Source organism: Hyla sarda, chromosome 3 (assembly GCF_029499605.1).
Source record: "Hyla sarda isolate aHylSar1 chromosome 3, aHylSar1.hap1, whole genome shotgun sequence".
Classification (NCBI taxonomy): Eukaryota; Metazoa; Chordata; class Amphibia; order Anura; family Hylidae; genus Hyla; species Hyla sarda.
In genome coordinates, this window is record NC_079191.1 from 414,354,944 (window position 1) to 414,368,794 (window position 13,851).

At 42.7% G+C, this 13,851-nt stretch overlaps 1 protein-coding gene across 3 annotated transcripts in view; it reads left to right on the forward strand.

Moving 5' to 3' along the window:
* Positions 1-13,506, forward strand: part of DTL (denticleless E3 ubiquitin protein ligase homolog) — a 43,500-nt gene extending 29,994 nt beyond the window's left edge. For 2 of the 3 annotated variants that reach the window (XM_056568259.1, XM_056568256.1), the window contains 4 exons: positions 7,261-7,350; positions 7,761-7,893; positions 10,108-10,901; positions 12,188-13,506. In XM_056568259.1, the coding sequence (XP_056424234.1) occupies positions 7,261-7,350; positions 7,761-7,893; positions 10,108-10,901; positions 12,188-12,247 (1,077 nt within the window). In that variant the 3' untranslated portion in view covers positions 12,248-13,506. The remainder of the gene's footprint in view (positions 1-7,260; positions 7,351-7,760; positions 7,894-10,107; positions 10,902-12,187) is intronic. The other variant, XM_056568258.1, reaches the window with a different exon arrangement.
* Positions 13,507-13,851: the final 345 nt, after the last annotated feature.

Here is a 13,851-nt window from a genome sequence, read left to right on the forward strand (position 1 = left end):
TCATTCTGCTTTCTTTCTACGTGGCAGCAATGGAAAACAGTGAAATTACTTAACCCCTTCCCGACCCATGACATGTACGTCATGGGTCGTGTGGGTGGACATGACGGGGTGGCTCGTGGGAGATTTCAGCAGCAGACATCTGTCGGTAATGACTGACTTCGGCGATCGCGCCAAGGTCCGTCATTTTGATGTATACAGATCACGGCATTTAAACACTAAATTCCACTATTCCCTGGTGTCTAGTGGTCCCATAGCCCCCTATGGGTTGCGAGGGAAGCCTGAGGTCTTACTTTCTCCTCGGCATCTTCCCTGGCTCTGTTTATTGCTTTGGACTCATTTAGGCAGCCCTTAGCAATCGAGCACAGATTTCATAGATCAGTGTAATGCAATAGGATTACATTGATCTATGTAAGCAATCTGATGATGGATTATGATAAGCCCCTAGGAGGGCCAAAAAAAGTGTAAAGTTTTTTTAATATAAAAAAAATTACTTCCCCCTAAGAAATTAAAATCGCCCCTTTTCCCATTTTTTTTTTAAGTAAAACACTGTAAAACCAAAAAAAGACACATATTTGGAATCTCCGCATGCGTAATTGTCCGAACTATTAAATTGTTTCTGATCCTTTGTCCGAACTATTAAATTATGTTTCTGATCCTGAACGGTGTAAACTCAGAAAAATTCCAAACACCAAAATTGCTGATTTTTGGTTACATTACATCCCTAAAAATGTAGTAATTGATCAAAAAAACAGAACTACACAAGTGGTACAGTTAAAAACTACAGCTCATGGCGCAAAAAGCAAACCCTAAAACTACTCCTGTAGATGGAAAATTAAAATTAGTGTTAGTGTTCCCCACCTATTCACTACAAGTCCCATCATGTGATGATTTTGTTGTTGGAGTGAGTCTTTTCTGTATTAAATTATCAGCACACGATGTGCAGTCATATTTGCGATATCCTATACCGTAACCGTTCCTATGCAGATGAACAGTGATTTGCATAGTATGGGTTGTTAGATTTGGGTGTATTGAGGCTTCCTGTTAGCATTGGTTGTGGTCGGCTGTTCAGCTTATATTTTTCTGCAAGGAAAGTTAAATCTTGCTATGGTCCTATGTGGGCTCTGACTGCTCTTACAGCTTGTCTAATTAGGTTTGGCACATTTTGGGCTAATTCGGCAGGTTTGGGTTTAGAAATGTTGCAACGATGTTCAACTTTTATGTGTTTGTCAAAATCGCCACATTCAGATGGCAAGAATAGACTTTTTGATTGCAGAGATTGTGAATTTACCCTTTATCTGACACAGGGCACTTAGCTGTGAGTGCACGTAGACTCCACAACCTCTCAGGCAAGGCTCAAGTCCTGCAGGAACACATGGGAGTTCCTGTGCTCTGTCCACAGCAGGAACACTGTTCCCATTAGCAAGAGTCCTGCAGGACCAGCCCTTCAGTGGAAATCTTAGGTGAGTTTCCACACTACTTTCCCAGGACTTGACCCCTGCTCTAAAGGTATGTTTACACTGTGGAATGTCCATGTGGAATTCTGCTGGAATATTGTGTTCAAACATTCCACTGCAGCAGAGTCCCATTGATTTCAATGGGATTCTGCTGCGATGTGCACACGGCGGAAGATGTTTCTGCCGCAGAAATACCAATTCCGGCGTCTGCAAAAAGCATCTTTCTGCACATTCCACTCGGAAATGCATTGCAGTCTATGAGATGGCACATTTCCAAGAGTTCTTGCACCCGCCAGATTATTCAAAGGTGCGGAATGTCCACCTGTGTTTTTGGGGGGGAAATTCTGCACATTTTCCGCTTTGTAAACCTGACCTTAGTATTAGGGGTTGTTTTTGTGGTGTTTTGTTGCTGTTTAAAGACTTTCAAAAATTGTGTAGCTCTGCCATAGTCTGGTTAACAGTTTGCAGTGGTCATGAATTTATCATGTGCAACTTGTCGCAAATCTACACCATCCCTGACCTGGCTTACAAAACTGACACTGTCTGTAAGGCCCCTTTCACATATAGTATGCGGCGATGGAAATCTGATTGAAGAACTGATCCCATTATTCGAATGAGACAGTTCACATTCATGCAGTGCCTGAAGTTAAAGGGGTTATCCAGGAATCAAAAAACAAACCTAATTTCTTTCAAAGACCGCTTCCTGTCTGTCTCCAGGTTGTGTGTGTTTGTGGTTTTACAACTTGGCTTCATTCACTTGAATGGAACTGAGCTGCAGAGCCACACCCAACCTGGAGACAGGGATAATTTCTTTAAAAAAAACACTCCTGTCTGTTTTTCAATTCCTGGAATATCCCTTTTAAAACACTCTAGGTGCCGGACTAGGGAACGCATCTTGCGTTGCCATGTCTGGCATTCACAATGACTAATGCAAATCCTTAACAACTGATGTACCTTTTTTTAATCAGTTTTGGCATTAGTTGCGGCGGGTTTAGGCTGGGTTCATTTACCCCTTAAGGACCAGGCCAATTTTCACTGTAGGACCCGGGCATTTTTTGCACATCTGACCACTGTCACTTTAAGCATAAATAACTCTGGGATGCTTTTACCTTTCATTCTGATTCAGAGATTGAATTTTTGTGACATATTCTACTTTGTTAGTAGTAAAATTTTGTCAATACTTGTATCATTTCTTGGTGAAAAATTCCCAAATTTTGAGAATTAAAAATTTTGCATTTTTCTAACTTTGAAGCTCTCGGCTTGTAAGGAAAATAGACATTCCAAATTATTTATTGATTCACATATACAATATGTCTACTTTGTTTGCTTCATAAAGTTGACGTGTTTTTACTTTTGGAAGACACCAGAGGGCTTCAAAGTTCAGCAGCAATTTTCCAATTTTTCACAAAATTTTCAAAATCGGAATTTTTCATAGACCAGTTCAGGTTTGAAGTGGATTTGAAGGGCCTTCATATTAGAAATACCCCATAAATGACCTCATTATAAAAACTGCACCCCTCAAAGTATACAAAATGACATTCAGGAAGTGTTAACCCTTTAGGTGTTTCACAGGAATAGCAGCAAAGTAAAGGAAAAAATTCAAAATCTTCATTTTTTTTAAGCTCGCATGTTCTTGTAGACCCAATTTTTGAATTTACAAGGGGTAAAAGGAGAAAATGTATACTTGTAGCCCAATTTCTCTCGAGTAAGCACATACCTCATATGTCTATGTAAAGTGTTCGGCAGGCGCAATAGAGGGCTCAGAAGCGAAGGAGCGACAAGGGGATTTTGGAGAGTACGTTTTTCTGAAATGGTTTTTGGGGGGCATATCGCATTTAGGAAGCCCTTATGGTGCCAGAACAGCAAAAAAAAAACCACATGGCATACCATTTTGGAAACTAGACACCTCACAGAATATGAGGGGTACAGTGAGCATTTACCCCCCCCCCCCACTGGTGTCTGACAGATCTTTAGAACAGTGGGCTGTGCAACATTTTTCATTTTCACAGACCACTGTTCCAAAGATCCGTCAGACACCTGTGGGGTGTAAATTCTCACTGCACCCCTCATTACATTCCGTGAGGGGTGTAGTTTCCAAAATGGGGTCACGTGGGTGTTTTTTTTTTTTTTTTGCGTTTGTCAGAACCGCTGTAACAATCAGCCACCCCTGTGCAAATCACCTCAAATGTACATGGTGCGCTCTCCCTTCTGGGCCTTGTTGTGTGCCCACATATGGGGTATCTCCGTACTCGGGAGAAATTGCTTTACAAATTTTGGGGGGCGTTTTTCCCTTTTACCTCTTGTGAAAATAAAGTATAGGGTAACACCAGCATGTTCGTGTAAAAAAAAAAAAAAAAATTTTTACACTAACATGCTGGTGTAGACCCCAACTGTTCCTTTTCATAAGGGGTAAAAGGAGAAAAAGCCCCTCAAAATTTGTTAGGCAATTTCTCCAGAGTACGCCGATACCCCATATGTGACCCTATACTGTTGCCTTGAAATACAACAGGGATCCAAAGTGAGAGCGCCATACGCATTTGAGGCCTGAATTAGGGACTTGCATAGGGGTGGACATAGGGGTATTTTATGCCAGTGATTCCCAAACGGGGTGCCTCCAGCTGTTGTAAAACTCCCAGCATGCTTGGACAGTCAATTACTGTCCAGAAATGCTGGGAGTATGTTTTGCAACAGCTGGAGGCTCCATCTTAAACACTGCCGTACAATACGTTTTTCATTTTTATTGGGGAAGGGGGGTGGTAGGGGGGGCAGTGTATGTGTGTGTATATGTAGTGTTTTACTCTTTATTTTATGTTAGTGTAGTGTTTTTAGGTTACATTCACACTGGCGGCAGATTACACTGAGTCTCCCGCTAGGAGTTTGATCTGCGGCGGAAAATTTGCCGTAGCTCAAACTTGAAGCGGGGAACTCACTGTAATCTGCCGCCAGTGTGAATGTAGCCTGTACATTCACACGGGAGGGGGGTCAAAACTACAACTCCCAGCATGCACTGACAGACAATGCATGCTGGTAGTTGTAGTTTTGCAACAGCTGGAGGCACACTGGTTGGAAAACCTTAACTCAGTATTTTGCAACCAGTGTGACTCCAGCTGTGTCAAAACTACAACTCCCAGCATGTACTGATTGCGGAAGGGCATGCTGGGAGATGTAGTTATGCAACAGCTGGAGGCACGCAAGTACAACTCCCAGCATGCAAGACAGCCTTATGCTGTTCCTGAATGCTAGGAGTTGTAGTTTTGCAATATTTAGAGGGGTACAGGTTGTAGATCACTGTCCAGTGGTCTGAAAACTGGCCCTTCAGATGTTGCAAAACTACAACTCGCAGCATGCCCAGACAGCAAACTGCTGTCTGGGCATGCCGAAACTTGTAGTTTTGCAACATCTGGAGGGCTACAGTTTGAGACCACTGCATAGTGATCTACAACCTGTACCCCTCTAAATATTGCAAAACTACAAGTCCCGGAATGCCCACACAGCAAACAGCTGTCTGGGCATGCTGAGTTGTAGTTTTGCAACATCTGGAGGGCCACAGTTTAGAGACCACTGTAAACTGTGTCCCTCCGGATGTTGCTAGGCAACAACTTGCCTGGCAGGACCCGGATGAATTGCTGCCGCCGCCGCACGTGGGGGATCCCCGCATGGAGGATCGCGCTCCGGGATCCAGGTAATGGACCTTCGGCGCCGGTCCCTGTACAGTTCCGAACTTTAACCCTCCCCCGGTCTATCGGTCGCTCGGCCGACCAATAGCAGGGATAGGAGGGGTGGCACCCCTGCTACCAAACTCCTATCCCTTCAGGGGGATCGAGGGTGTTTCGGACAACCCTGATCACACTTATTTTCCGGGTCACCAGTGACTCGTATGACCCGGAATCGCGCAGATCGCAGGTCTGAATTGACCTGCGATTTGCGCCCATCGCGGTCATGGTGGGGGGGTCTCAGGATCCCCCTCGGTGATGTGCCGGGATGCCGGTGACTCGGCGCTCCTGGAACCCCGCGACGTACATGTGCGTGCCATGTGACACTTCGCGGCGCCGTACATGTACGTCGCTCGTCGTGAAGGGGTTAATTACTTTTATGGTGGTCCTAACGCTTGTAGACAAGGATAGCAATGGCTCAGCTCTAGATTTGTATTCCATCTAGTGCAGTGGTTCTCAACCTTGGGCACAAGTACCTCCAGGGGTACTTAGCAGTTCTCCAGGGGGTATTTAAAGGGGTACTCCGGTGGAATTTTTTTTTTTTTTTTAAATCGACTGGCGTCAGAAAGCTAAACAGATTTGTAAATTACTTCTATTAAAACATCTTAATCCTTCCAGTACTTCTCAGCTGCTGTATACTACAAAGTTCTTTTCTTTTTTGAACACAGTGCTCTCTGCTGACATCTCTGTCCATTTTAGGAACTGTCCAGGGCAGCATATGTTTTCTATGGGGATTTTCTCCTACTCTAGTCAGTTCTTAAAATGGACAGTGATGTCAGCAGAGAGCACGGTGTTCCAAAAAGAAAATAATTTCCTCTGAAGTATTCAGCAGCTAATAAGTACTGGAAGGATTAAGATTTTTTGTTTTTTGTTTTTTTAAATGTCATTTACAAATCTGTTTAAATCAACTGGTGCCAGAAAGTTAGTGTTCCACCAGAGTACCCCTTAAAAGAAAAATCAGTAATGGCAGCCACAGTCACTTGGCTGGACCACTTTGAAAGAAATGGTAGGCTGATATCACTGCACCGATGAGCGGAGCAGGAGGACAGTAAAGGGGAGGCGCGGGCACTGGGCTGCTGTGGGCAGTAACTACATCAGCTCTGTTGCTCCACTGCCCCTGCAGACCAGGGACCTACTGCTATGAGCCATAATAGGTCCCCAGACCAGAGGAGCAGTGGAGCACCAAAGCGGGACAGTATGGTGGTCTACAACTATCTATGGGGGCAGTTTGGAGGCCTACAGCTATATTTGGGGGCACAGAGGGGGCCTAACAACTTTATGGGGAATGCAAAGCGGGTACTATTACTGTGTGTGACAATAAACAAGGGGAGTTTGTAAATAGGCGGGTATTGTATTGCAGAAAGGAGCCTAAAATGTTTGGCTGGTTCTGTGGAGAAGTCATGTATGGGAGAAATCTTAATGGCGGTCTAGGCTAGATAGTGAAGAGAGAGAAAAGCAAAAGTAAACAACTCCGGTTCGAGAAGACGTCACCTGTAAATCGGGTGGACTGGTGAGATGAGGAAAGGAACAGAGGGCCTGTTATAGTGGAAAGTAAAGCATATGAATTATACTATAATCATTGCAAAATGTCTCTAATATGGGGGTACAATGTTTTGGGAATGGGCTGTCAAAAAAAAAAGTTGAGAACTAGAGATGAGCGAACTTACAGTAAATTCGATTCGTCACGAACTTCTCGGCTCGGCAGTTGGTCTTTTCCTGCATAAATTAGTTCAGCTTTCTGGTGCTCCGGTGGGCTGGAAAAGGTGGATATAGTCCTAGGAGACTCTTTCCTAGGACTGTATCCACCTTTTCCAGCCCACCGGAACACCTGAAAGCTGAACACATATTATGCAGGAAAAGTCATCAACTGCCGAGCCGAGAAGTTCGTGACGAATCGAATTTACTGTAAGTTCGCTCATTTCTATTGAGAACCACTGCTCTAGTGCAGCCTGTGTGTGTGTGTGTGTGTGTGTGTGTGTGTGTGTGTGTGTGTGTGTGTGTGTGACACCTGCAGATAGGATTTTTGCATAAAACAATTTTATTCCAGCTATTCAGTCTTCCATTTACTAACTTTTCCCCTCTCTAACTCTTAGGTGTCCAAACCCTATGCTCCTCCTATAATGCTTCAGGGACACAGTCAAGAAGTCACCTCCGTCACTTGGTCTCCCACGGACTTCACAAAGGTTTGTACACTTTGTACTAGAACAGGTAATGGTAGCTGGACAGAACAATTTGAAGAAACATCGCGTGAATGTTTAAGGCCAGTGTTTCCCAACCGGTGTGCCTCCAGCTGTTGCAAAACTACATCTCCCAGCATGCCCGGACAGCCAACGGCTGTCCGGGCATGCTGGGAGTTGTAGTTTTGCATCAGTATTCTGTATAGACTCTTATGGGGAATAACAGGACATGGATAGTACTGATTCTCCATGCATGACTAGAGCAAGTAGGGACTCTTTAGAATTCTCTTTTGGAGAGTGGATTACAGTAATGCTGTCGTCTTCAGATGGGATTTTTATTTATTTATTTTATTTTTTTTTTTGTTCAATTGCATTGGTTTGTAAAACTAAATCCATATCCTGTAATCTGGCTGTAGATTGTCACCTGCTCTGATGATAACACTATAAGAGTATGGAGGATGAAGAGGGCCGGCAGTGAGGGTATGGAGGAGGAAAAACTCAACAAAGTGGGATGGACTTGTCCGAAGAAGATTGAATTACCATCTACAGGTGAGCACCTTCCAAAAAGAACCCCCTATTCCTCCAGAAGAAAAAAGCAGTGGCTCTCCGGCTGCTGAAAAATGATCTGCTTGCTGGGAGTTTAGTAACAGCTGGATAACCACATGCCAGACTAGTGATATAAGCTCACGGCTACCGGAGTGTTTGACACAATAAGTGTAAGGGTGGGTTCACGCCACGATTTTCCAGTTTTTGGATACGGTTTTTTAAAAAAACGTATGCAACTGTGCCCATAGACTTTCCATTCAAAACCATATGCACCATATTGCATACGGTTGTCTCCGTTTTTCACACCACACGGTTTTTTCCTTTTTATTTATTTTTTTTCCTGGACAGAAAACCGTGGCCTACCAGTTTTTGGTCCAGGTGAAAAACCGTATTGACCCGTATACGTTTTTTTTTTTTTTTTAAATGGGAGTCAATGGGAACCGTACAGAACTGTATGTGTACGGTTCCATACGGTTTTTGACTTTGCACAGTTTTTTTTCTTTTCTTGGAATTCCAATCAAACAAGTGAAACTTTATTCATAATGGAGTGAAAAGTTCAAAATGTATGCGTTTTTTTCTTTAAAAAAAAAGGATGCAACCGGACATCACTTTTCAAACCGTATACAGATAAAACTTTGTACACACGTTTTGATACAGTTTAGTCAGGTTTTGAGGAATCCGTTTTTTTTATCAAAAACCTGAAAAAAAACTGTATTGCAAAAACGTGGTGTGAACCCATCCTAAGTAAATACACAACTTGGAAAACACTCATCTCTTACATGCCTTGCGTCACTTATTATTCTCTCAATGTCACATACGTGGTATGAGAGCATGAGTAATACTGATCAACTTATTTAGCATGATCTTACGTTGCATCCTCTTGCTAACTTACATTTGGTAGGTTAGCACACAGCAGTGGACTTTATGGAAGGGCACATGACTGGAGAGCAAGACTACACAGGCTCCTTTGTAGTCTATCATTGAAACGCATGGTGTGCTTTGGAGCTGTAGATACAGAATACTCTGAAGTCTAATCTAAATCAAAGACCACTTGAACAGTTGCATCATTTTATTGTGATGCATATTGTCCTCATGCGGATAGGGGATATGTTTTAGCTCGCGGGGGGGGGGGCCCTCCCGCAATCTCCTGTATAGAGCCCCGGCTTTTCCCTAGAGCGGCGTGTCACGACCCCGTGCTCTCCATATATCTCTATGAAAGAGCCGAAAGCAGCCAAATGGCACTCCCATAGAGATATATGGACTGGACGTGGCAGCCCCCGCTTTAGGTGGGGGGTCGTGACACGCTGCTCTAGGGGAGATACAGATGATTGCGGGGGGTCCCATTGCTCGATTCCCCCGCGATCTAAAACTTATCCCCTATCCATGAGATCTCCTTTAAAGGGGTACTCCGGCGCTTAGACATCTTATCCCCTATCCAAAGGATAGGGTATAAGATGCCTGATCGCAGGGGTCCTGCTGCTGGGGACCCCCGGGATCTTGCACAGCTGTCACGCCCCCTCCCATAGGCTTGCATTGAGGGGCGGAGCTTGATGTCATACGGGGCGGAGCCTTGACGTCACAACGCTCCGGCGCTGTGATCGACAGTAATCAGACCGGAGCGAACATGCTCCGGGGACTGATTTTTAATAGGGGATAAGATGTCTTGGCGCCGGAGTACCCCTTTAAGTGCACACCCGTGTCATACAATTTTTGCAAAAGCTTGAAAACTTTTTTTTATTATTCATAAAAATGGTTGCCACTCTTTGTAATTTCCTTGTCTTACTAGCATTTTTATTGCACCATGTTTTTGTGTGTGTGTGTGTAAAAATATAATGTATATACCTTTTTTACACACATTAATATATTCAGTCATTTTTTTTTTATTTAAATCTTCTCCGCCTCCCCACCCTTTGGGGGAAACACGCCATACCTGTACCAATTCCGCATTTTAAACAATACCAATGAAAGGAAAGTTACAAACCAAAAGTGTTTTTGCTATAGGCTTTAACATGGCTTAAGTTTTTTGGCTAATTTGAAATGTGCCATTAAATATGTAACTTTTTTTTTTTCCTGGAAAACACAGAATTTTATATTTAGGTTGATTTGACAAATTACTTGACTGCTACAAATTGTCTGATGTTTTGGGAAATAATGCAAACTTTTAAGTTGGGTAAATTGTTGGTCAAAGCTCTAACTTTCTCTTTTTCTCCCTCACAGTGACTGTACTCTGCACACCTCCAAAATCCCCCATGGTCCACAGCCCTCAGATTATGTCTTCACCTACGCCAGCCACCTGTGCCCCAAGTTATACTGGGGACCTCCCAATGTCTTCTAGCACACCAACATCCCCTTTCGTGCCATTTTCTAAACTTCATACCCCCAAGAGGCCGAAAGTGGAGGTTTCCACTACGACTCCCAAACAGCAGTCTGCTTCTAAGGTGACCATTAAAAGCTGGGTCACCCGTACACCTAGGTCACTCACATTAGCCCCCAAAACCCCATCCCCAAGGAAGGCGTTTACTCCTATTGAGCAGTATGCCGAAGCCTCTGATTCCAGAGCACCACCCACTTATGAGAAGAGGGCGAAGAGGCGCCTCGAGACCAGCAGCGAAAATACAGAACACGAATGTTTCTCTCAATGTACCTGTGTGACGGAGCTGGAACCAGGCATGAAGAAGACCAAGCTAGACCTGGAGTTGTGTTCTGTGGATAAGGAGGACAGTAAAGGTACCAGGTGTCTAAATCTTGCAGATCTGAGTACAGACTGTTTAGAAAGACCTTCTTCTTCACAGTCCATAGATGTCCCCGATGGTCGACTTAAATCGCCCTGTCTAGTAAAGTCTGGACCACAAGACAAAGAAAACACACCAGAGAAAAACTGGCTGTCTGCACTGGGGAGCAAGATAAAATCTGATAAGTCCACAACACATTGCAAAGTAACACACAGCCCGTCTAGTAGCGGCAGTGCCAAGAAGACCCCTGCAAGAAGTAAAATGGACTCTCCCATATGTGTAAGTAATTCTCCTCCTTATAATGATATGATGCTTTATGAAGTGCATGCAACAAGAATGGAAGGCTTTACTACACAGTGTTAATTTGTAAGTCTGGGGTTTCCCTTTAAAGGGGTACTCCGGTGGAAAACTTTTTTTTTTTTTTTTTTAAATCAACTGGTGCCAGAAAGTTAAACAGATTTGTAAATGACTTCTATAAAAAAAATCTTTAGCATACAGCTGCTAAAAAGTACTGGAAGGGTACAGAGGAAATTCTTTTCTTTTCGATTTTCTTTTTTGTCTTGTCCAGTGCTCTCTGACACCTGATGCCCCTATCAGGAACTGTCCAGAGCAGCATAGGTTTGCTATGGGGCTTTTCTCCTGCTCTGGACAGTTGCTGATACGGGCATCAGGTGTCAGCAGAGAGCAATGTGGACAAGACAAAAAAGAAATTCAAAAAGAAAAGAATTTCCTCTGTACCCTTCCAGTACTTTTTAGCAGCTGTATGCTAAAGATTTTTTTTATAGAAGTCATTTACAAATCTGTTAACTTTCTGGCACCAGTTGATTTAAAAAAAAATGAAAAAAAAATTCCACTGGAGTACCACTTTTAATGTTAATCATTTGAATACTTGCATGGAGTTGCCTATTGAGAGCATTTTAGCAGACTTGGTGTGATGACCTTATAGCGGTCTGTTCACACACGTCTAGTGAGATGTTGTGTGTCCCGGAACATAGTCGCCGTCATCCACCTCTGACACTGCCTCTGGAATTGTCACTTGGCCTCTATAGAAATACCCAACACATTAGTTGCAATACAGTACTTGATGACTGATCAGATTTTTTAGAAACTTTATGTTTTTGGGAATTGCTTTACTACATATCGCCTAGGCTAATCATACTCTATACTAGTATTTTCCAACCAGTGTTCCTCCAGCTGTTGCAAAACTACAACTCCCAGCATGCCCGGACAGCAAACTGCTGTCCGGGCATGCTGGGAGTTGTAGTTTTGCAACAGCTGGAGGAACACTGGTTGGAAAACACTGATCTATTACACCAAAATGTCACTCCAGCTGCCTTACAGCTTAAACACTCATCATACATGGCATGCTGAGAGTTGAGGTTTAAAAAATGTTATAAATCACAATTCCCTTTGTTCTGTACTAAAGAACATTCTGATACTTTTTTTTTAAACGGTTTTATTTTATATTTTGTGAATACGCTGCGTATATGGCGCCACCTTTTATTGTGCGTTTTATGTATTTTTTTGTTCATATGTTTAATTGTGGTGTTTTTTGCTATTTTTAGACTCCAACACCAAGATCCTCGAGGAAGATTTCCATGTACTTTAAGAAGCCTACAGAGTAACCTAGCTGCCTGTAAAAAAAAAAATGTCATGCTAGACTGTGCAGGTCCTGTTCATTTACACTTCATAGCGGAATCTTGTGAACCACAGATTAATCTACATAAGCGAATATGAAGATCAGTCACTGCCAGGATCATATTGGATATTATATATCTGCCCATGATCCTTTTAGTCATCAGACATATCTGGTTGGAAGTTTTCATAATTTGCATCGAAGCGTTACTTGGTGCCAAGGTGTGTGTATATGAATCTTCTATGATGGAGACACCAGCACTTGATTAACATTAATCCAACTGATGGCTCCCTGGGTGATGGGCAACTACAACTCCCAACATGCTCACATTCTGCAGCTGTCAGGCCATCCTGTTAGTTGCAGTTTCCGAATACAGGTTGCAGTATACCATAACTATGCTAAAAAAAATCTTCCCAATCCAGCGCGCTTACACATTAAAAATACTAACCAGATGTGCTGATGGTCTAAACATAAACGGAGTAAGAAAGAATTGCTATAGAGCAAAGATATTGTTCTTAATGTTTTGGTTTGTTTTATTAAGTTTAAACCCCAGATAAAAACTGATGCAAAAACTTAGTCAATTTCCATTGTAGAATTCTACCTAGGTTTCTGAATGTTATTTATTTTTTGGGCATAGAGTTTTGTTATTGTCCAGTTAACTATTTTATTGTTGTAAATACAAAGAGGTTATATAAATATGATCTATTTCTTTTATTAATTTTTTTTTTTATATGTACTCTGGGGATAAGCTTTCTGATTATGGGGTGTCCCAGAAATATTAGTATACAGCCACTAAGTACTGTAAGGGTTAATATTTTTTAATAGAAGTCATTTACAAATCTAACTTTCTGGCACCAGTTTATTTAAAAAAATAAATAAAATTCCAACGGAGTATCCTTTTAAAGGAGTAGTGCAGTCCAAAGGATAGGGGATAACGGGATAAGTTATAGATCACGGGGGTCTGACCACTGGGACCCCTGCGATCTATAACTTATCCACTATCCTGTTTGATAGGGGATAAGTTATGTTTTACTACAGAACTCCTTTAAGAGAGACAGACGTGCAGGATCTTCTCTGTGTGCAGTGCATAGAGACATAGAAGTACAGGATCTCTTCTGCGTACGGTTTATAGGGACAGATTTGCAGGATCTCCTCCTCTGTGTGTACAGTGTATAGACATAGCAGTGCAGGATCTCCTCCTCTGTGTGTACAGTGTATAGACATAGAAGTACAGGATCTCCTCCTCTGTGTGTACAGTGCATAGAGACATAGAAGTGCAGGATCTCTTCTGCGTACGGTTTATAGGGACAGATTTGCAGGATCTCCTCCTCTGTGTGTACAATGTATAGAGATATAGAAGTACAGGATCTCCTCCTCTGTGTACAGTGTATAGAGACATAGGAGTGCAGGATCTCTTCTGCGTACAGTGTATAGACATAGAAGTGCAGGATCTCCTCCTCCTCTGTCTGTATACACTGTACACAGAGGAGGAGATCCTGTACTTCTGTGTAGACATGGGGAGATTTATAAAAACCTGTGCAAAGGAAAAGTTGTCCAGTTGCCCATAGCAACCAATCAGATTTCTTATGTCAT